A 19,414-nucleotide genomic window follows, 5' to 3' on the forward strand; every position below is an offset into this window, starting at 1 on the left:
GAGACAGGACAGGTTAAGCTAGAACATTCCAGAAACTGAGGAGGCTGGGCTGAGATGCGTGCAGAGGGAACATTCCAGAACAGACAGACACAGGGTGAGACTGGGTGCCGTGGGAACATTCCAGAACACAGGGAGTTAAGGCTGAGACAGGTTCATCTGGAACATTCCAGAACAGGCTGATGGAGGGCTGACACTGGGGTGCAGATGGAATATTCCAGAATAGGTAGATGCATGGCTGAGACTGGGGAGAGGCCCTCTGAGGGGTAGTGGGACAGACTTCCAAGGGGAGGTGAGGGGAGCACCTTGCTCCCTGGCCTGGGTCTGCCCAGCCCCACCCTAGACAGAAGTGCACCTGGCCCCTGGGAGAGGAAGCCTGGTGCAGGGCAGGGGCTCTGAGAGGGGCTCCCCTTCCTGTGCCCGCTTACTCAGGGAGTAGTCGTGTCCAGGGTGTGGGGACGACAGGGAAGGGAAGGAGAGGGAAGGAGCCTCAGTTTCCCCATCTGTAAAGTGGGGAGTGCCCAGCAGGCCCTGGGATGAGTCAGGTGGAGAGCAGGTGCAGTGTTGAGGCCCTTCTTTGTGGAGCTGGGGGCTTTGGGGAGGCTGGGGGAAGGCTGAAGGGAGACAGCCTCCCCTCTACACATTGACCCTTTCTCCTCGGGCCTGGTTTCTGGGGTTAGAACTGAGTTCCTTTGCTGGGTGGTTCACCCCTGATCTGGGCAGGTGGGGGCCATGGAGGACAGTGCGCTGTGAGGGCTCCCTGCCTGGACAGGGGGGAGGAGATAGGTTTCCAGGGTCCGGATCCTGGGGCCCGCAGCTCATGATGTTACACATCTGGGCTGGGCCTTCCCACCTCAGCACAGGGGTCCAGGGAGGGGGTCCAGAGCCTGCCTGGGAGGGTGGCAGGACCCCCTGAGAGTCCCCTGGTCTGGAGGTGCCGGGCCCCAGCGAGGGGAGCATCCTGGGTGCATCCCCCCGGCCCTCCGTGTCCAAGCACAGTTTCTAGATGCCGTCGACTTTCTTGTCACCGTGCACCCTGCTCAGTGTTGTTTACGTGCTGTTTTTAAGAGGATTCAGTGACGGTTCTCTCTTTACTTAGTTCTGTCACAAGTCAGTCTGATTTTTCTAAACCATTAAAATATTTTTTGCACATTAAAAATGTTTTTAAAAAAAGAGTGTCCACGTGCACACAGTCTGCACTCCACACGGAGCCCCTCCAGTGTCTCCCGGGCAAGGAGGCGGGACCCCCCTCTCAGCGGCACTGGGGGGCAGTACCACCCAGCTTTATGGACGCCTGCCCCCCCCCCCAGGGAAGGACAAGAAGGACCCCAGGAATGTCCCTCAGTGGGCGCTGCCTTCAGGGGCCCCCAGGCCTCTCTCTCCGCTTGGAGCTTAGTGGGGGTGGTGGGGGGCAGAGGCGGCTGCTCAGGAGGCCCCTTGCTGAGTCCACGCCAGGAGTAGGTGAGCTCTTGTTCACCCCGCCTTTTTCACAGGAGGGTCTGGGGAGGAGGGTGCAGTGAGCAGGGCTCTGCTGTGTGTTGCAGAGAAGCAGGGCAGGCTGGTGGAGTGGGTCCTGGGCTGCTGTGTGGGCGGGAGGGAGGTCAGCAGGGGCTTCCCCGTAGTGGAGGCCCGAGGCCTGCCCGTAGTCCCTGGGAAGGGTGACTGAGCCCAGGCAGCAGGCGGAGGCCATGGGCCCTGGAGGACCTGGCTTCATGAGTATGGTGAGGATGGAGGGGAAAAGGCTGGATGCTGGACCTCGAGTGGAGACACAGAGCCTGAAATGGAGGGCAGCCGCCCCCTCCCCCGCCGAGCCAGCGTGTGGCCCCCTCCCCGGGGCCTGGACACCCCGAATGCTTGGGCCGGAGTCCACTCTTGGTGCTGGGCTTTGGCCCCTGTCAGCACCGCCACGGCTGGCTCGGGCTTCCTGGCACGGAGACACGGCCTGGCCAGGCCCTGGGAGGATTGGAACCAAGGAGGGAGGAGGCCTGCAGGCTGTCAGGAACTACGGCAGCAGCAGGGGCATGAGGGAGGGGCTGCGACCTGGGGGAAGGTGCTGTGCCCCACTCTTTGAGCACCACTGGCTTGCCCTGCCCGGAGAGGAGAGCAGCTCCCGGGGTTCCGAACACGCCCCGGTCCCTGTACTGCTGGGAGCTGTGTGTACCTCTCGGGAGCTGTGTGTCTCCCAGCTGGTAGTTGAACCTCTCTGTGCAGCATCTCCCAGGCTGGCGCACCCACCGAGAGTGGTGTCTGCACGAGGCAGGCTCCCGGAGCACAGAGGGCGGAAGCTGGCACGTGAGGGGCCGTGTGCACAATGGGCCATTCCTAGAAATGTGTGCCGTTCGGAGCTTGTGCGTCTCCAGCTGGACAGAGAGGACAGAGTGGTTGACGCCTGGGCTGAGAAGCACTAACTTGCTGTCCGCTCTCTGGCTCGCCCGTCAAACGCTAGTGGGCCCTCTGGCCAGCACACCCCGGGCTCGGGAGCACTCGGGCCGGGAGCACACGGGGCAGACCAGGCAGGAGGGGTAGGCCTGAACCCGGGGCCTGAGCTTTGGCCAGTGATGCCTCCCGGGGCTCCCCGAGCTTGTCCCGAGAGGCTGGCGATTGGGCCCCACTGTGCACCTCCCCTGTGAATGGCTCCTTTCCAGGGCCCGGTCCAGGGAGCCTCCACCCTGTGGCCCCATCCCTCCTGCTACTGTGTGCACCCTAGGCAGGAGTGGGGGGTTGCTGAGAGGGGCCTCAGTCTCCCTCTGGCAGGGGAAAGGGGACAGCAGTCACCTAGTGGCCCCGTGGATGCCCTTGGGCTCTGCCCTGTAGCCTGCCCACCTGGGGGCGCCCCAGCCTCAGGCTGTGGGGAATCCAGGCCCTTGTCAGGATGGGTGGGCTTCCTCCATGCGGGAGGTGGGTCTGGGCAGGTGTGGAGGGGGGCTCAGTGGCAAGGGCGGGTCCCAGGCTGGGTGAGCCCCTCATGGCCTCTTCTGCCCCAACAGTGCGTCTCCACGACAGCATCTCTGAAGAGGGGTTCCACTACCTGGTCTTTGATCTGTAAGTGCCAGCTGGGGGTGGGGGGGGGGGCGCCCCACGGCTGCTCCTGGGGTGGGATCCGAGGCCTCCCCAGCCCCTGGAGGACAGGCCCTGACCCCGGGCCCCTCCCTTCCCGCTAACATCCCTGCCTCCTGTTTGCACCATCGGGTCCCGCAAGGGGGCGTCTGCCCGCTGGGTCCTCCTGGGGGCGTGCAGCAGCCGTGAGCCCATGTGTGCCCAGTGGCCGAGAGGGGAGGCTTCTGGGGCTCTGGCTGCCTCTCGCTTCCTGCTGCATTTAGGAGCAGTGAGCTCATCCCCATCCCTGACAGCTCCCACCGCACAGCTATATTTAGTGTCTGTGAGTCATTGTGTCTGGGGACCAGGGCCCTGGGTGGGCAGGGGCCGTAGGCTGTGGGCGGCCCCTAGTGGCCTCTGGACCGCCGCATGACCAGAGTGCCTCCACGCAAAGAGCTGCTCCTCCCTCAAAGGACAGATGGGCCTGAGAGCTCTCAGCCTCCTCTGGGTCCTCCTGTCCCTGAAAGGGCTTGGTTACCTCTCAGTACCCCCCGGTGGCCAGCACTGCCTGGGGACACAGCTGCCACTACCAGGCTGAGGCTGTGTCCCAGAAGTCTGTCCTGTGACCCCTGCAGAGGGGGCAGGCTTGCTGTCACCCGGTGTGCCCCAGACCCAGCCGGCTTCACCTGCCTCTTTTGCAGGGAATGTAGAGGCCACGGGGCTCGGGGGTGGCCTTGCCCAGGCCCTGGTGGCAGACGGGTGGGTGGGTGTGATTCAGGAGCAGATAAGGAGAGAGAGAATAGGGCACGGCATCCATGTGTGTGCATGTGCGTGTGTATGTAACTGCATGTGTGTGCATGCACATGTTAGAGGTTCTTATCTCTTGGCCCACACGACGGGAGGCCAGCAAGAAGCACTTGGCTGGTGTTTGTAGGGGGGTGGGGGAGGGGAAGGGCCTGGGCCCCGCATGCCTGCCCCACAGACCTCTGTGGTCTGCAAGCCTGCAGTGGTTCCTGACCCTGCTGAAGCCCCTGCTCTGGGGCACCCAGGATGCCCCTGGGCCTCAGGCAGCTGTTTCTGGGGCTGGCGGGGCGGGAGCAGGGAAGAATAGGGGCAGGCCCTGCCAGCACCCTCCACAACCCCCCCATCACACCGCAGACCCTCGACAGGTCCGTGGTGCCAGAATTGGGGAAGCACTTCGAGCCTGGGTTGGCATCACCTTCAGGAGGCCCCAAGTTTGGAGGCCGTATGGATTCAGGAGTTGATAGGTCTCCCCACTCCCACCCTGGGAATGTCACCAAGGCCTTGGGGACAGCTCAGAATCAGCCACGTTGTCCAGCTGCAGAGAGGGAGGACAGGAGGGGATGCCGGCCTCTGGATCAGGTCCTTTCTGGACAGCGTGAGATGCCACCCCCCCACCCCCCACCCAGCCACCAGCTCCCTGCCCTGTGGCCCTGGAGCACGTGGCCCCAGGTGCCCATCAGCACAGACAGGCTCCAGTGGACACAGGGACTCAGAGGGCCTGTCCCCAGCCCTGGGTGAGGCTTCCTAGGGTGGCTCCCTGTGTTCCTGCTGGGTCCTGGCCGGTACCTGGTGGCTTTCTTGCCTTTGCTCTGTTTAGACTCTGGGTCTGCAGAGCCTGACCTTTTTGCCGTGTGTGCAGAGAGATAACAAGGTCGCTTCTCCTAGGTTCTCGGGGTTCTGCCTCCCTTAGGTGGTCACCGGTTCTGAGTCTCAGGCTTTCCTGGTGGCAGAGTGGGGCCCTAAATGCTCCCACTCCTGGAGTCGTTGGAGTGGCCAGTGGGCTCGTGAGGCAGGCGTCTAGCTGGAGTGGGGGCATGCTAACACCCAGCATGTCCTGTTTTCATTTTTCTCCACTGTTAAAGGAGAGCCCAGCCATGACAGGGTCACCCGTCCAACAGTGCCCCTGCCACAGGCCACAGCCCTGAGCACTGGGCACAATGATGAGGCCCGACGAGAGCAGAAATGCGGATGGAGAGCCCACAGCCCCCAGGGCCGGTGTGGCTGCAGAGGGTGGGAAGCCTGGGCAGAGTCCTTTGATGGACTCAGAGCCTGCTGAGCCGGGTGAGGGGCTCGGGCGAACCCAGGGATGGCTCCTCCCTGCTCCCTGTGTATGTGTCCCTCACCCCATTGTCATTACCTTTCTGCCCACACCATGTTTTCCAGCCCAAAAGACCCCAGGTTGTCTGGCATCTTTCTGGGTTCCCAGAGGCCCTGCAGGCAGTGGCTGCTGTCTGGGTATTCATCCGGATGGTAGGGCCTGAAGGACAGTCGCTGAGCAGGGACATGCAGACAGTGGCTGTGTGGGCAGAAATCCCACTCTCTTCCTAGACAGACTTTGAACACCTTGTGGTCTCACCCACCAGGGAGGCCAGGTCCACACACAGTCTCTTCTGGCCCCTTGCTCTGTGAAGAGACACATCTCTGGTTCTGGGGGACGTGAGGAATGAGCCAGATCTCTTCAGGTCTGGAATTAGAGTCACAAAGCCCAGGGAATATTGCAGAGGCCTGGCTCAAACTCCTGTGCTGCCCGCTATGCGAGCACCACTTAGATATCTGAGACTCGGTTTTCTGAGCATGATTGTGCTGTGTCCTGGAGCAGGGCTGCGAATGTCAAATCCTGCCACGTATAAGGACTCGGTAAGCTGTCAGTCCTAGGTGACAATAGGGTGAAGGTGGAAGTGGTGATAGTGGAATCCTCCTAGGAGGGAGGAGGAGGAGGAGGACGAGAAGGAGGAGGTGGGGGACGGGCAGGAGGAGGAGGAGGAAGGAGGGGAGGTGGGGAGGGGGAAGAGGGGGATAGGGAGGAGATGGAAGAAGAGGAGGAGGGGGAGGAGGAGGAAGAGGAGGAGGAGGGGGAGGAGGAGGAAGAGGATGAGTGGGCAGGGGGAGGAGGAGGGGGAAGGAAGAGAAGGAGGATGAGGTGAAGGAGGAGGAGGGGGAAGGAGGAGGAAGAGGACAAGGTGGAGGCAGAGAGGGAGGAGGAGGACGAGCCAGAGGAGTTGACATCAGCGGCTGTGACAGCGATGGAAGTGATGAGGGTGACTGGGTCTCCAGACTGACCTGTGTGTGCTCTGCCTGCAGGGTGACAGGTGGGGAGCTCTTCGAGGACATCGTGGCAAGAGAGTACTACAGTGAGGCGGATGCCAGGTGAGTGTGCAGCCCTCACTCCCCCTACCCTCTTCTCTTGCCAGCCCTGCCTCACCAGGCAGGCTGAGCAGGTTCCAAGAGCAGGGGGCAGTCGGCGTGGCTGGAGTCCAGATCTCCTGGGGTAGGAGCGGGCCCACAGAGTGGGTGCTTTCCCTGGGTGGCTGGAAGGGAGAGAGTGGACGGCAGTGTGTGACGGTGGCCCCTCCTGGCCTCCCCAGGATGCCCTCCCTGCCCGTGGCCCACGGCTGGCACCCAGCAGGCCTTCCTCCAGGAGCTGGGCAGTTTCCAAACGCTTCTCCAAAGAAGGCAGGAAGCCCTTTCTGTGCCGTCCTCCCCGGGGCTCAGACAGGAAGGGAAGCAGGGGAGGATCGAGCCTCCGGGACACATCTGCAGGCTCTCCTTCGAGGGGCGGTAGGCAGCAAGCCAGGGCCCATGTGGAGGGACGGAAGGACTTTGGCTCCTTCCCCGTGAAGCCTCCGTGCAGCCCCTGACAGCCCTTCCTGCTGGGGTCAGACCGCACAGCAGGTGAGGGGCCCCGTTATCTGGGCACGCTGCTGGGGACTGCAGGGCCCTCCTCCCTGCAAGGCTGCGCCCCACCCCCCACCATGACCTGCTGTGGCCCATGCTGGTGGCCGCATGCCCCCTGAACCCTGACCGTGCATCTCAGCTTGAAGAGTGCTGAGGCCGCTCCCCTGCCACCCGCCCACCCTGCTTGCCAGGGTCAGGAGACACTCACTTGACAGAGATAAAGGGGGACGGTGCCCATCTCCAGGCCGTGGACTTAACTATGGATGATTTTTATTTTTAATTTTTTGTGTTTTCTGTTCCTAAAAATTTTCCTTAATGAACATGTATTACTTTTCTATTCAAGAAAATGAATGTTATTTTTAAAAGTAGCTTTTTGTGACTTGCTTGTGCACCCATGGGTGACCTTGCCCGTTGGTGAGTGCCTGGGCTTGGTGAGAAGGTGCGAGCAGGTCCCCCAAAAACCCCGGGGGCTGCAGGCAGGTGGTCTGGCACAGTCACAGCCAGGGTTGGGCTGGGCTTCCCCTCCAGCCAGACTGCCCAGGGGCAGAGGGCAGGGCACAGGCCACTTTCTGGAGGCTCCTTGAGGAGCCCAGGGGTCTGGGAGTTGCCCATCCCCTTCAGGAGCAGGAAGACACAGCCCTCGTTTTCCTCTTTCGAGAAAAGCAGGAAGTGGAGCTGTGCTCCTGTCCTCAGAGCAGCTCGGGGGGGAACTTCCCAAGTGTGGGTGCCTGCCTGCTGGCCCAATTGTCCTGGCATCTGCTAGGGCGGGAGGGGCTCTGGGGCTGGGACAGAAGGGTCCCAGCAGGCTGTCCCCAGACCAGGTCTCACCCCCCCCCACCCCCTGGGGCAGCGCAAGGTCAGGGAGGACTGCCTTCCAGTTCTGCCTCCGTTGCCGCCTGGCTTTCCCAGGGAGGTTGTATGCCTTCACTGGCCTCAGCACCCACTACTGCCTGGGGCCTGGCCCCGTCCCTGCATTCCGCAGTGGACAGTCGTGGCCGAGGGGTGATATGGCCTGCAGCCATATCTTGGCTGGGGGCCCCTGGATCCCTCTAGCCTGCCCACTGTGCCCTCCTCCCGTGCCCTGTGCCCACCCATGTCTCCACCCCATGCACATGCACATGCCCTGTGCACACATCCCACGCCCCACACTTTATGCATACACCCCAGGACCCCCACCCCAGGCTCCACACCCCACATCCCAGAATATACCCCAGGCCCTGACCCCAGGCCCCACACCCCACATCCCAGCATATACCCCAGGCCCTGACCCCACGCCCCACACCCCACATCCCAGTATATACCCCACACCTCAGGCCCCACACTCCATACCCCAGGTCCCACTCCCCATACCCCATACCCCATACCCCAGGCCCCCCAACACCTGTGGCCTCAGACCTCCTCCCTTACCTTCCTGCCCCTGCTGCCTGCCTCTTGGCCTCGTCTCCAACACCTCCTCCAGCCATCAGCCCCACCCCTCAACTCCTGTGGACCTCTCCTGCCCCATCGGAGGGCAGGTATTCTTGGGGATGCTGTTGTGGAGGGCTCCGCTGTGTCAGGGGCCCCTTGGAACCGGCCCAGAAGAGACCCCACCCACAGGTGCCCAGGTGTCTCTCACAAAGCCTGCCTTGCTCATAGCCCAACTATGAGGAGGGGACGAGGGGGGCAGGGGACACTTGGGGAGTGCCTCCGGCTGGCCCCACTGATAAAATCCACACGCCTCCAGCTGCCTCTTCTCCTGGGAGCACCGGCCCTGCACTGACCTGGGGTGTCCCGCACCTGACCTTTGTGCTGCTGCTTTGTTTTCGGGCAGGAGGGCCTGGCAGAGTCTGGCGTGGACGTCCACGTGGTGGCCACCCGTGGGCATCGTCAGGAACTGTGGCAGACGTGATTGAGGCAAGCTCCCGTCCTGGGAGGGCAGCGGTGTCGACTGCCTTTCTCGGGGGACCCGCCACCGAAAGGGGCTGGGGACCCAAGACGCCAGCCGCATGGGGTGGGCGCGGAGCTCCGGCCCCCAGCAAGTTAACTGGCAGCCCTTCCGGGGGCCTCCAGGGCCGAGCTGCTCACAGCCCAGCGTCCCCGGGGGCTTGTAATGTGTCCAGTCTCTGCAGGAGGTGGGAGCCCGGGAGGAGTTGCTAATCCAGAAGGCCAGAGACTGGTCTCGGGGAGGAAGTCAGATCTTGACTTGGTAGTTTGTGGGGGACTGAAGGGTCTCTTTTCAGAGCAGGGAGAGCAAAGTTCAGAACATTTAGAACCCTGCTTTTAAAAACCTAAAAGCTGTGTGGCTCCTGGGAGATGTATGAGAGCCCCTGGGACTCTGGCTCCCGAGGGGGAGGGGTGTGGCAAGGGCACAGCTGGGGTGACCTCAGAGCCTGGACCCTGAGAATATAGCAGCCAGGACTCCGCCAGCATCTGGAATGCACTTGAGAACAGCTCTGACCACAGAAAAGCCCTCTGAGGAAGACGGTACAATGTGAGCCGAGGCAGGAGGCAGACAGCACCTCGTGACTGGCCAGGTGACCTCATGTCCGCCACGGCCATGGTCTCAGCTGGGAGTGGTGAGGTGGCCGGTGTGCGGTCCCCGGAAACCCTGAGCAGGCAGGGTTGCCCAGAATGGGCGTCTGCAGGCCGTGGAGGCAGCTCCACGTTGGTCCTGGACACCGGCTGGCACGGCTGCACGGGCAGGGAGGCCCCACACAGCTTTCTCTCGGGGACGCGGTGTGCTTAGCCAGCTGGTTCCTGAGCACCCGGGACCCCTGCCCTTCCATTTCTCCATCAGGGTGGCCGTGAAGCCCCTGGAGCAGGGTCTGTCCTGAGTTGTAGGCCTTGATTTCAGCCACATGGCCAAGTCAGACCCGTGATGGTCCTGGGGTGACACAGACACTGTGCCAGCTCAGGCGCTGTGGTCTCACATCTCTGGCGACGGTTTGGGCCCTGCATCCCCAAGAGGGGACGAGGAGGAGGGCAGGGGGTGAGCCTACCCCCTCCGAACCAACATCATCCATCTGTCCTATGGCAGATGGACCCGTGGTTCCAACAGATGTTTTCGGAATGTCTTCTGCTGGATGGGGCGAGGGACACAGTGCAGAGGAAAGGGCCACGCCTCTACTGTCACAGAGGCCACAGTTCAGTGCAGAGACACTCACACAGAGGACGCAGCTGCCTTGTGGCTGCAGGGAGGTGACCAGCATGGGGGAGTCCACAGGGTGTTGTCCAGGGTCAGATCCAGGAAGGGTCTCGAGGGTGAAAGTGGAAGATGGGCCAGACCCCAAGCGAGACAAGCGGTGATCCCAGAGGTCTGAGCTTGAAGCCAGGTCACCCAGGGCTTACAGGAGCGGCCAGGGGCCCAGGAAACACCTGCTGTGGGCTGTGAGTTCAGCTGGGGCACTGGGGGAGGGCAGGGCACACAGCTGGGCACACAGACGCACAGCCAAGGCCGAGCTGCAGCAGCACAGGATGGGGCCAGTCTAGCAGGGGCCTCCCTCGCCCCGAGTGGGTGCTGCACTGTGCGGGCGTCTGGGGGCCTGCAGCCGAGCACTGTGCACACACACTCCGGGTGGGAGGTCTCTGGAGGCTGGCAGAGTCCTCCCCTGCCTGGGCCCTGGCTAGGTGGCCTCAGTGGCAAGTGCTGGTGGCCTGCCCTAACCTCAGAAGAGGGGCCCAGGAGTGCTTCCCAGACCTCATGGCCAAGCTCTGGCCAGCAGATTAGGTCTCCCGGATGAGCTTGCAGTGGGAGGTGAGCCCATGGGGGCTGAGCCCATGGCTGCAGTAACAGGGTCTGGTGGTGGCTGGATGTGGGCCTGGTGCCACCAGGACAGGGATGAGGGTCACAGGGGACTGCTCCAGGCAGATGAGGGCTTTGTGAGTCACAAGAACAAGGAGGCAGTTTCTGGGAGTGAGTTAGGCCAGGCCACGGGGACAGGAGTATCAGGACATAGAGACAAGAGGCCCCAGGACACAAGGGCAGGAGAGTCAGGACATGGGAGGGGGGCTGTGGCCCACAGCTTTGGCCCTGGCTTCTTCTGACCCCCACAAAGCTCATGAACCTGTCAACATCGGGGGTCCAAGGGCCTGGCTTCTGCAAGGAGGACACCCAAGTTTCCTATTTATGCAGCTGGCGGATGGTTTCCAGAGGTGGCCAGAACTATTTGAGGAGCAGATCTGGTCCCTTGCCCCCTCTCTGAGTTTGCTGTCAGGAAAACAGAGCTGACCCTTCCAGCTGACCCTCAGTCAGGGTCCAGCCGTGGCAGGAGGCGTTCTGAGGCAATCTGCATCCCTCACTCACCCCCACCCAGAGGGGCTGTGACTGAGACCCTGGGCGGTAGGCTCCCGGTGGCCTGTGCCTGGCTCTGGGGGCAGCTGGAAACTGTCCGGACACCTGGGGCTATCTGGGGGCAGCAGGCAGGCCCAGGTCTCAAGGTGCTGTGTGCACAGAGGCAGGGGGGCGGGGTCCCCTGGGGCTGGTGTGCAGCGGTGTTGCTGACGCACAGGTGTCCAAGGTGCCTGAGAATAGCCCTGACCTCTCCCTCCAGCGAGTCCTCCCAGACTACTCCCTGGCTCGGGGCTCCGGGCAGAGCTGGGCTGCCTCTGTGCCAGGAGAACTTCCGTCCCCCCCAGGCTGCTATGGAGTTGAGCCACCAGCAGCTGTGTGGATGTTCAGGGCTGTTGGAACGGCACCTGCTCCAACACCTGAATGACTGGCCGCAGTGTTGGCACTGCCCGGGACAGAGCGAGGCCCTCTCCTCCTCTCCCCCTGCAAGCCTGCCCGACAGGGTGTGGGCTCAGCCCTGGCCTCCCTCTCAGGGGCCACTGGCTCAGGGTCAGGCTCGGTTGGCATGCGCCTGGGGAGGTGCCCCCAGAACAGGGATGTTTCCTCTGAGTGTCCCTTCCGTGAGCCTGGTCAGAGGAGAAGGCAGGGCGAGGGGTGAAGGGGGCCTGGCCATGCCTTGTGCCGACCTGTGGGGGTGAGGCAGGAGCCCCAGAGGCCCCCTTCTGGCTGGCGTCTCCTCTCTTATATGGCAGGCAACATCTCGATTCCCTGCTCCCCTGTGAGCCCACCAGGCAGGGGACCCCACCCCAGTGCCATACACACCCGCCCACCCCTCAGGCCACTCTCACTAATTACCCTGCTGTTTGCCACAGTCACTGCATCCAGCAGATCCTGGAGGCGGTTCTCCATTGCCACCAAATGGGGGTCGTCCACAGGGACCTCAAGGTGAGTCCCCCACCCTGCTCTGTGCCAGGTGTCTGTTGTCTGTACCTGCATGTCTTGCGAAAGGAGACCCCGGAGGAGCAGTGAGCATGCCAGGAAATGCTGTGTGTGGGGACATGTGCACGTATGTGTGTGCATGAGCAGATGTGTGTGAGAACGTGTGCAGGTGTGCATGTGTGTACTTGTGTGGGTATGTGAGTATGTGTGCACAAAGGCAGGAGAAACGTGTGCTCACATGTATGTGTGTTTGCACGCATGTGTGTGCATGCGTGTCTGTGTGATGGTGTGTGTGCATGAAGGTGTGTGTGTGTGCATGAGTGTGAGGTGTGTGCCTGAAGGTGTGTCATGCATGTGGGTGCATGCAGACGTGTGTGCGCGTGCATACGTGTGTGTGCATGAAGGTATGTGTGAAGTGTGTATGTCATGCATGTGTGTGCATGAAGGCGTGTGTGCGTGCGTGAAGGCGTGTGTGTGTATGCATGTGTGTGAGGTGTGTGTGCATGAAGGTGTGTGTGTGTGCATGCATGTGTGAGCACAAAGGTGTGTGTATATGTGCATGCATGCGTGTGTCTGCACATGTCCCTCCAGACCCCTCCAGGGTCCAGGATTGAGAGAGGGCAGGTGTCAAAAATCAGCCTATGTCTACTTGGGGTGTTTCTTTCTGGGCTCCAGGTGAGGCTCAGACCTTGCGTGGGGCACGCAGGTAGGGCTGATGCCAAGGGAGCAGGGGGTGAGGGGCCGGCCTCCCTGCTCTCTGCCAGTGTCCAGCCCAGGCTGCAAGTCTCTGCTGCCCCAGGCTCAGCTCTAGGCAAACTGGTTTGTCACCTGCAGGGCACAGCATGGCCTCAGGAGGAACAGCAGCCCTCCTCCTCCCCCTCCCCCTCCCCTGCCTCCTAGTCTGTCCAAGCTGTGTTCCTGTTGGCTTTTTCTCTGGGGTGGGGGTGGGCGTGGGCCTGTCATTCCTGCAGAGAGTCCCCAGGTGGCCTTTGAGACCAGCCTTCCCATGGGATGTGTGCTCACACTGAATGGGTCACACCTTCCTTGGGCCACCAGGGTGTGTGTGTGTGTGTGTGTGTGTGTGTGTGTGTGTGAGAGAGAGAGCGAGAGAGAGAGCGAGCTGATCTTTGTGGCGCTGCTCTGGGGACGAGGTCCCGCCAGGAGCAGGCTCAGGACCCCCTCTCTGCATGTCCCACATGGTCCTGTGGCCCTCTGTGCCTGCGTTGCCGGCCTGCCTTGTCATGAGTCTCCCCTCTGTCACCGTATTTGGTAGGCCCAGGACCTCCAAGCATCCCTTGGAGGCATGCATCCCCACCTTGTTCATGATTCATAGCTATCTTTGGGGCCACGGTAGTGCTCCCCACAGCCCAGCTGTGACCCCGGGGGCAAACAGCACCCTTCAGCCTCCCGCCACGTGTGAAGGGCTGAGTGCCCTCCTCTGGAGAGGGCCCTGCCTCCTGGTCTCCTGACTGGGACAGAGCCCCAGAGGCCCTGCCATGGTGGGTTTGCTCTCAGCCAAGGTGGGGAGAAGGGAGGGAGGAGAGCGCACAGGGGCTGCAGGGGGCGGGGCTCTGCTGCATCCCCTCCTTTCCCGGGATCCCCAGCCCTTCCCTGAGACCAAGCTCACTTAAGTCTTGCTTCTCAGGAGTGCGGTTTTGTTCTCTCTGATCTGTGGAATTCAGGTCAACCCCCCTGGCCGGCCACAGCTGTGCCCCTGCTCTTTCAGACTGCTTCATGTGGGTGCAGGAGGAGGTGGGGGGGGGCCTCCTACCCGGCTCATGTGGGCAAAATGAAGGTGTTCAGGGGCCTCCAGGCTGTGCTGGGTGGGTAGGGCCACATGTCCCCGTCATGTGTCTTCTGTAGGGATGGAGCCCAGAGGGTCCCTGGTTCCTGCCACAGGGCAGCATCCTTGATGGGTTCCAAGGGCCTCTTATCACGATCTAACACGTCAGGGTTACAAGCAGCGTTTACACAGTTGTGTGGGTGGTGTTTACCCTGAAATGGCAGTGTGGTCTCAGTGGGCCTCCCTTTTGGGAGGGTGGCCTGGTGAGGGGGCTGAGGGCCCCAGGAGCCCCTGGCCTGGTCACCGATGGGGAAGTCCAGAGGCTACCACCGCGGGAGGTGGCCGGGCCAGGACGGAAGGGGCCCTGTGTACAGGACTCAGTGTACAGGGACCCTGTTGGGCCCTCGGGCCACGTGTCCCAGGTCAAGGACGGCAGCCCCCTTGGTGCTCTTGTGGGATGGGGACGAATGTCATTTCAGCTTGAGCAAGGCTGCTGCTCCTTGAGGCCAGGCAGGCGGGGACGGGGCCTGCGACGGGCCTGTCCCGCCTGGGGGTGGGACAGCCAAGCCAGGGGGACTTGGTGGGCTGATGTTCCGAGGTGCCCGGGCTATGGGGCCCGTGGTCCTCCTCCGTGCCCTCTGGGGTCACCATCCTCAGGTAGCCCCCCACCGTGTCTCAGCGCCCAGATGGGGGCGTGGGGTGGGGATGCTACCTGCTAGGGCTTGTAGGGTGCCTTTAGTCCGGTCGCCTCCCTGGGTGTGAGCCCACTCCCCTCTGTCCCCGGGAAGGTCACAGGGTGTCAGCCACGCCCGGGGTGGCCCCCACAGGGCAGCCTGCAAACCGCTCCCTCCGTGACGCCCCGGGTGTAACCACACGCCCACTGGCTCGTCGCCTTCCCTGCAGCCTGAGAACCTGCTCCTGGCCAGCAAGTGCAAAGGGGCTGCAGTGAAGCTGGCAGACTTCGGCCTGGCCATCGAGGTGCAGGGGGACCAGCAGGCGTGGTTTGGTGAGTGTCCTGGTGGGCTGGGGTGGGGGTGGAGGTGGGGCGGGGGTCAGCTGCCACCTCAGCCCTCACACTTCTCCTCCTTGTCTGCAGGGTTCGCTGGCACGCCAGGCTACCTGTCCCCAGAGGTCCTGCGCAAGGAAGCATATGGCAAGCCGGTGGACATCTGGGCATGCGGTGAGGCCTCTGTGTGGGTGGGTGGGGCCTCGGGGAGGGAGTCATGGGCCTATGCCACTTGGGCTTTGCCAGACCCGCCCCTGGGCTGCCCCCAGCCAGGAGGCCCCTCCCCACTCACAGAAGCCCACCTCCCCAGTGAAAGGCCTGGGTGCAAAGATGGCAGGGTGCTGGAGGGGTAGGGGGCTGTGCAGGCCACTCTGGCAGGGCTACCTGAGGATCCCCTGCAGAGCTGAGCACCTGAGGTGACACTTCAGGGGTGGGGGGGGCACTTGACGACCCCAGTGCCCTCATGTGGCTCACTGGCTCTGGGCAGGGTCCCCATCGCAGCCAAGTCCAAGGCCACCGCAGCTGTTAAGTGCAGGAGCTGGGCCTCTGACCCCCTGTCCCCTGGTGGGGAGAGCAGTGTGACCTGACTGGTGTGTCACTGCACTTGTGTTCCAAGGGCACAGGGATGGGCTCTGCTGGGTGTGGGGCTCAGGTAGGGGTTGTGGGGTCTGGGGAGTGTGGGGTGGGGGTGGGGCTGCCTAGTGGGTGGCTGGGGGTGAGGCACCAGTGGGGGCTGAGGGGTTCCGGGAGGCTGCGGGGGTGGGGGACCTAATGAGTGGGGGCCTGAGGTTGGAGGTCTGCGGGGGTGGAGACTGAGGGTAGGGGCTGGGGTCAGAGACTTCCAGGGCGGGGCGGGGGCTTTGGGGTGGGGGTAGGGGCTGGGGGTGGGACTGCGTGGTGGTGGGCGCTGGGGGGCAGGGGCTTCGGGGGCGAAGGCAGGGGCTGGGGACTGCAGGGATAGGGGGTGGGAGCAAGGACTTGGTGGTTTGGGCCTGGGAGTAGGCGCTGGGGGCGGGGCTTCGTGGTGGTGGGCGGGGTTGGTGATGGGCTGGGGGCGGGGCTTCGTGGTGTTGGGGGCGGGGTAGGGGCAGCGGGGGGTGGGGGCGGAGCTGCGTGGGGGCGGGGGCTGGGGGCGGGGCTGCGTGGTCCTGGGGGCTGGGGGCTGGGGGGGGCCTGTAGGGGTAGGGGCTGGGTGCTGGGGGGCTGGAGGTAGGATCTGGGGGCGGGGCTACATGGGGGCGGGGAAGGGACTGCGGGGATAGGGGCTGGGGGCGGGGCTGCGTGGTCGGGTGTTAGGTGTAGGGGCTGGGGGCGGGGCTGCGTGGTGGTGGGGGCGGTGCTGGGGCCTGCAGGGGAAAGGGCTGAGGGCGGGGCTGCGTGGGGGCGGGGGCGGGGCGGGGCTGGGCGGTGGTTGGGCGGTGGTTGGGAGGGGGCGGGGGCTCTAGGGGTAGGTGCTGCGGGTCACGCGGCAGCCTGAGGTCGGCGTTCTGCTTTGCGCAGGGGTGATCCTGTACATCCTGCTTGTGGGCTACCCGCCCTTCTGGGACGAGGACCAGCACAAGCTGTACCAGCAGATCAAGGCGGGGGCCTACGATGTGAGTGCTGGGACACCGCCCTGTCGGGGCGGGGGGCAGGGAATGGGCGGGACCACCTCCCCAGAATCATGACCTGGATGAGATTCCTCGGAGAATTCGGGCTTTTGCCTGGGGTGGGGGCTTCAGGCTCTCTCACGTGTTGCTTTCTTTCTAGTTTCCATCCCCCGAGTGGGACACGGTCACTCCTGAAGCCAAAAACCTCATCAACCAGATGCTGACCATCAACCCCGCCAAGCGCATTACCGCACATGAGGCGCTGAAGCACCCGTGGGTCTGCGTAAGTGTCCCCAGCGCGTTGACCCTGCTCCTTGCCTCTGACGGGCCCCCTGGTCTGCTGGGCACGGCACAGGCCTCAGTCTCTGGGAGGACGGGGCTCTGGGGGTAGAGAGGCCCCGTCCCTCATGTAAGGGAACAGAACGTGGAGGCTGACAAGGGACAAGCCAGGGGGTCGTGGGTTGGGGACACAGCTGTCTGGGGTGCCAGCAGGGTGAGCATGAGGTGGGGGCAGGCAGGCTGTAAGGGGTGATGCACTGGGGCCAGGCAGCAGCTGGGATGGATGGCCTCCTGCTGGCCCCCGTAGGTGCCACGGCCCTGTTGTCCCTCTCCCTGATCCCCACCTCAAGTCGCCTCAGGTGCAAAGCTAACACCTCTCTTTCCACAGCAACGCTCCACTGTGGCCTCTATGATGCACAGGCAGGAGACTGTGGAGTGCCTGAAGAAGTTCAATGCCCGAAGAAAGCTCAAGGTGAGACCCGGCCCAGCCACCCCGGCCCCTGCCTGCTGACCCCACCCCCCCTGGGGGTGTTGCCCTCGACAGCCCCAGGCTCAGAGAAGCCAGAGGGGTCCTGGCTGGCTTGGTAAGGGGAGGCACAGGGGTCCCAGTGACCTTAGCACCGCCCCAGACCAGACGTTCCAGGTGGACTCGGCCCCCACATGACAGTGACACTGGAGGTGCACAGAGCCTGCCCGTGGGCCAGGTGCCCCCTAGGGCATGCTGTGCACCTGGTCGCTGCTGCTTGCTTTCGTGTGAGCTAGCAGCCAGCCGCAGACCCTAGTGGGCTTGGTGAGGAGAGCACCCTAGCTGGTGCCTGGGGGTCGGGGGGAGGTGGCAGGGGGCTGACCTGTGGGAGGCCAGCCCCTCGTGGGTCTCCCCGGAGCACTACTGCAGGCAGGAGGGCTGTGGTCAGTGGGCAGCTGCTGTCTCAGCTCTGCAAGAAGGAGGCCTGGCCATGCAGCTGGCACTTTTGTAGCCTTGTGTCTACAAGGCTGTGACCCTGATTCTGCCCGGGCACCCAGAGCCTGAGGTCGGGGCTGGGATTCCTGGTCTCAGCTATATGTCTCTTCCCAGGGTGCCATCCTCACCACTATGCTGGCCACGAGAAATTTCTCAGGTGAGAACAGTCTTCGCCCCGAAGAGAAGGCTCACCACCGACCTGTGGCCCACGGCCCACCCCTCTCACCCCGATGGCCCTTCTCCTCCACTGCTCAGCAGCCTGGCCTTCTGTCCTCTGAGGGCAGCGAGGCCTGGGCTCCATGGACACCCCGGGGTCCGCCCTCCACCCCCACTCGGCCCCGTCCCTGCGTGTTGGGTCTCTGTGTCCTCGCCTGACGCCCCAGTGTCTGAGCTGCCTGCCACCTGGGCCACAGCTCTGTGTGTCTGTCCGGGTGTTGGTCGGCACCTCTGTGGCCTCGTTGTTGTCCTGAACTCTCTGAGCACCCGTTCTGTGTGTGGGAGGGGAGAGGAGAGCCTGGGACGTCCCTGCTGAGCTTTGGACATGCTGGCGGCCGCCCACCTGGGGCACTGAGGGTGGGTGGGGCTGGGAGCGTGCGGCTGCTCTAGGGGGTCTGTCAGCGACCCCAAGGCCAGGGGCCCCGGCAGGCCCGCTGGGCACAGCGTCTCCCTGAGGGGCAGGTCACCCTCTGGCTGTCCTGTGGTTGTCTGTCGCCCGCGTCGTCGGGTGCGGGAGCGTCTGGGGTCCGTTCTTGTCCGTTTGTATTCAGCACCCCATCCTGTTACTTTTGCTGCAGGGAAGGGGGGGGCATGCTGCCACACCAACACTAATAGGACCTGTCCTGTGCGCACACCCACCCAGTGGGTGCGAGAAGCCCCCGCGGGGGTTTTCTAAGGAGAAAGGAGGCAGACGCTTTCCAACTGTCACTTGGTCTGGGTCCTGTTCCCACTCTCCTGTGAACGGGACTCTGGAGCCATTCGCCACCCAACTGTGGACTCTAATCTTCTTCTGCTTCCTTTGTCTCTCCCCCTCCCTTCCCCTGCCCGCCCCGTCTGTGTCCGCCCCTCCCTCGTCTCTAACCCGGTGCTAACAGTGGGCAGACAGACCACCGCTCCAGCCACAATGTCCACCGCGGCCTCCGGCACCACCATGGGGCTGGTGGAACAAGGTAGATGTTCTTGACCAGGGTCCCGCCTGTCGGCACGCAGCCCCCTCGCTGCACGCAGCTGCCGGCTGGGCCTCCAGGGCCACCCCAGAGGCCCCGGGAGCCCCCGCTCCCGCTGTGCACAGGTCCCACAAGGAGGGTCTCGGACCCCACCTGCTAAAGGAGGGGACGGGCTAGGTGACCCCTAAGCCGTGCCTCCGCCCACACTCATTTCATTGAATCTTGGTCCTGGCCCCTGAGTCTGGGGGTCAGGAGACCCCTCTGGTCAGAGCCGTTTGCTCTCTGATCTCTCTCCCCACTTGTCTGTCAAGACCCCCGTTCCCAGTGACCTTGACTGCCCATAAGAAACCTCAGGGTTGCTGCTGGGTCCGAACCCTGAATGGGGGGCCCCAGGGAAAAAGGCACTGAGGCAGAGACCCTGCCCCACGCGAGCCCTGTCGCCCGCTCTGGCCAGCCCCAACCACCCAGCTGTGACCTTAGCCAGAGCCCCAAGGGGTGGCAGACCCCAGGACCTGTTGCTGGAGCAGCGTGAACTGGGGGTGGGCAGGGTTAGGGTGCACGGAGCCAGCCGAGGGCCGATCCCAGGACTCCCCGGATGGAGCTGCGGGGCCTGGCGTCCTGCCATTGCCTTGTGCTTTGCCTTGGGGCGGGGTGGAGGCCTCACCCCCCACCCCGTCCACCCCAGCTCTTGCCTC

General features: G+C 63.5%; 1 protein-coding gene across 9 annotated transcripts in view; it reads left to right on the plus strand.

Moving 5' to 3' along the window:
* Nucleotides 1-19,414, plus strand: part of CAMK2B (calcium/calmodulin dependent protein kinase II beta) — an 82,851-nt gene that overhangs the window by 47,874 nt on the left and 15,563 nt on the right. For 6 of the 9 annotated variants that reach the window (XM_058725675.1, XM_058725674.1, XM_058725679.1 and 3 more), the window contains exons 4-13: nt 2,985-3,039; nt 6,139-6,204; nt 11,872-11,944; nt 14,625-14,727; nt 14,818-14,901; nt 16,228-16,322; nt 16,477-16,599; nt 16,984-17,067; nt 17,671-17,713; nt 18,648-18,722. In XM_058725675.1, coding sequence (XP_058581658.1) covers nt 2,985-3,039; nt 6,139-6,204; nt 11,872-11,944; nt 14,625-14,727; nt 14,818-14,901; nt 16,228-16,322; nt 16,477-16,599; nt 16,984-17,067; nt 17,671-17,713; nt 18,648-18,722 — 801 coding nt within the window. The remainder of the gene's footprint in view (nt 1-2,984; nt 3,040-6,138; nt 6,205-11,871; nt 11,945-14,624; nt 14,728-14,817; nt 14,902-16,227; nt 16,323-16,476; nt 16,600-16,983; nt 17,068-17,670; nt 17,714-18,647; nt 18,723-19,414) is intronic. The other 3 variants (XM_058725676.1, XM_058725681.1, XM_058725683.1) reach the window with 1 other exon arrangement.

Source organism: Neofelis nebulosa, chromosome 4 (genome assembly GCF_028018385.1).
Source record: "Neofelis nebulosa isolate mNeoNeb1 chromosome 4, mNeoNeb1.pri, whole genome shotgun sequence".
NCBI lineage: Eukaryota > Metazoa > Chordata > Mammalia > Carnivora > Felidae > Neofelis > Neofelis nebulosa.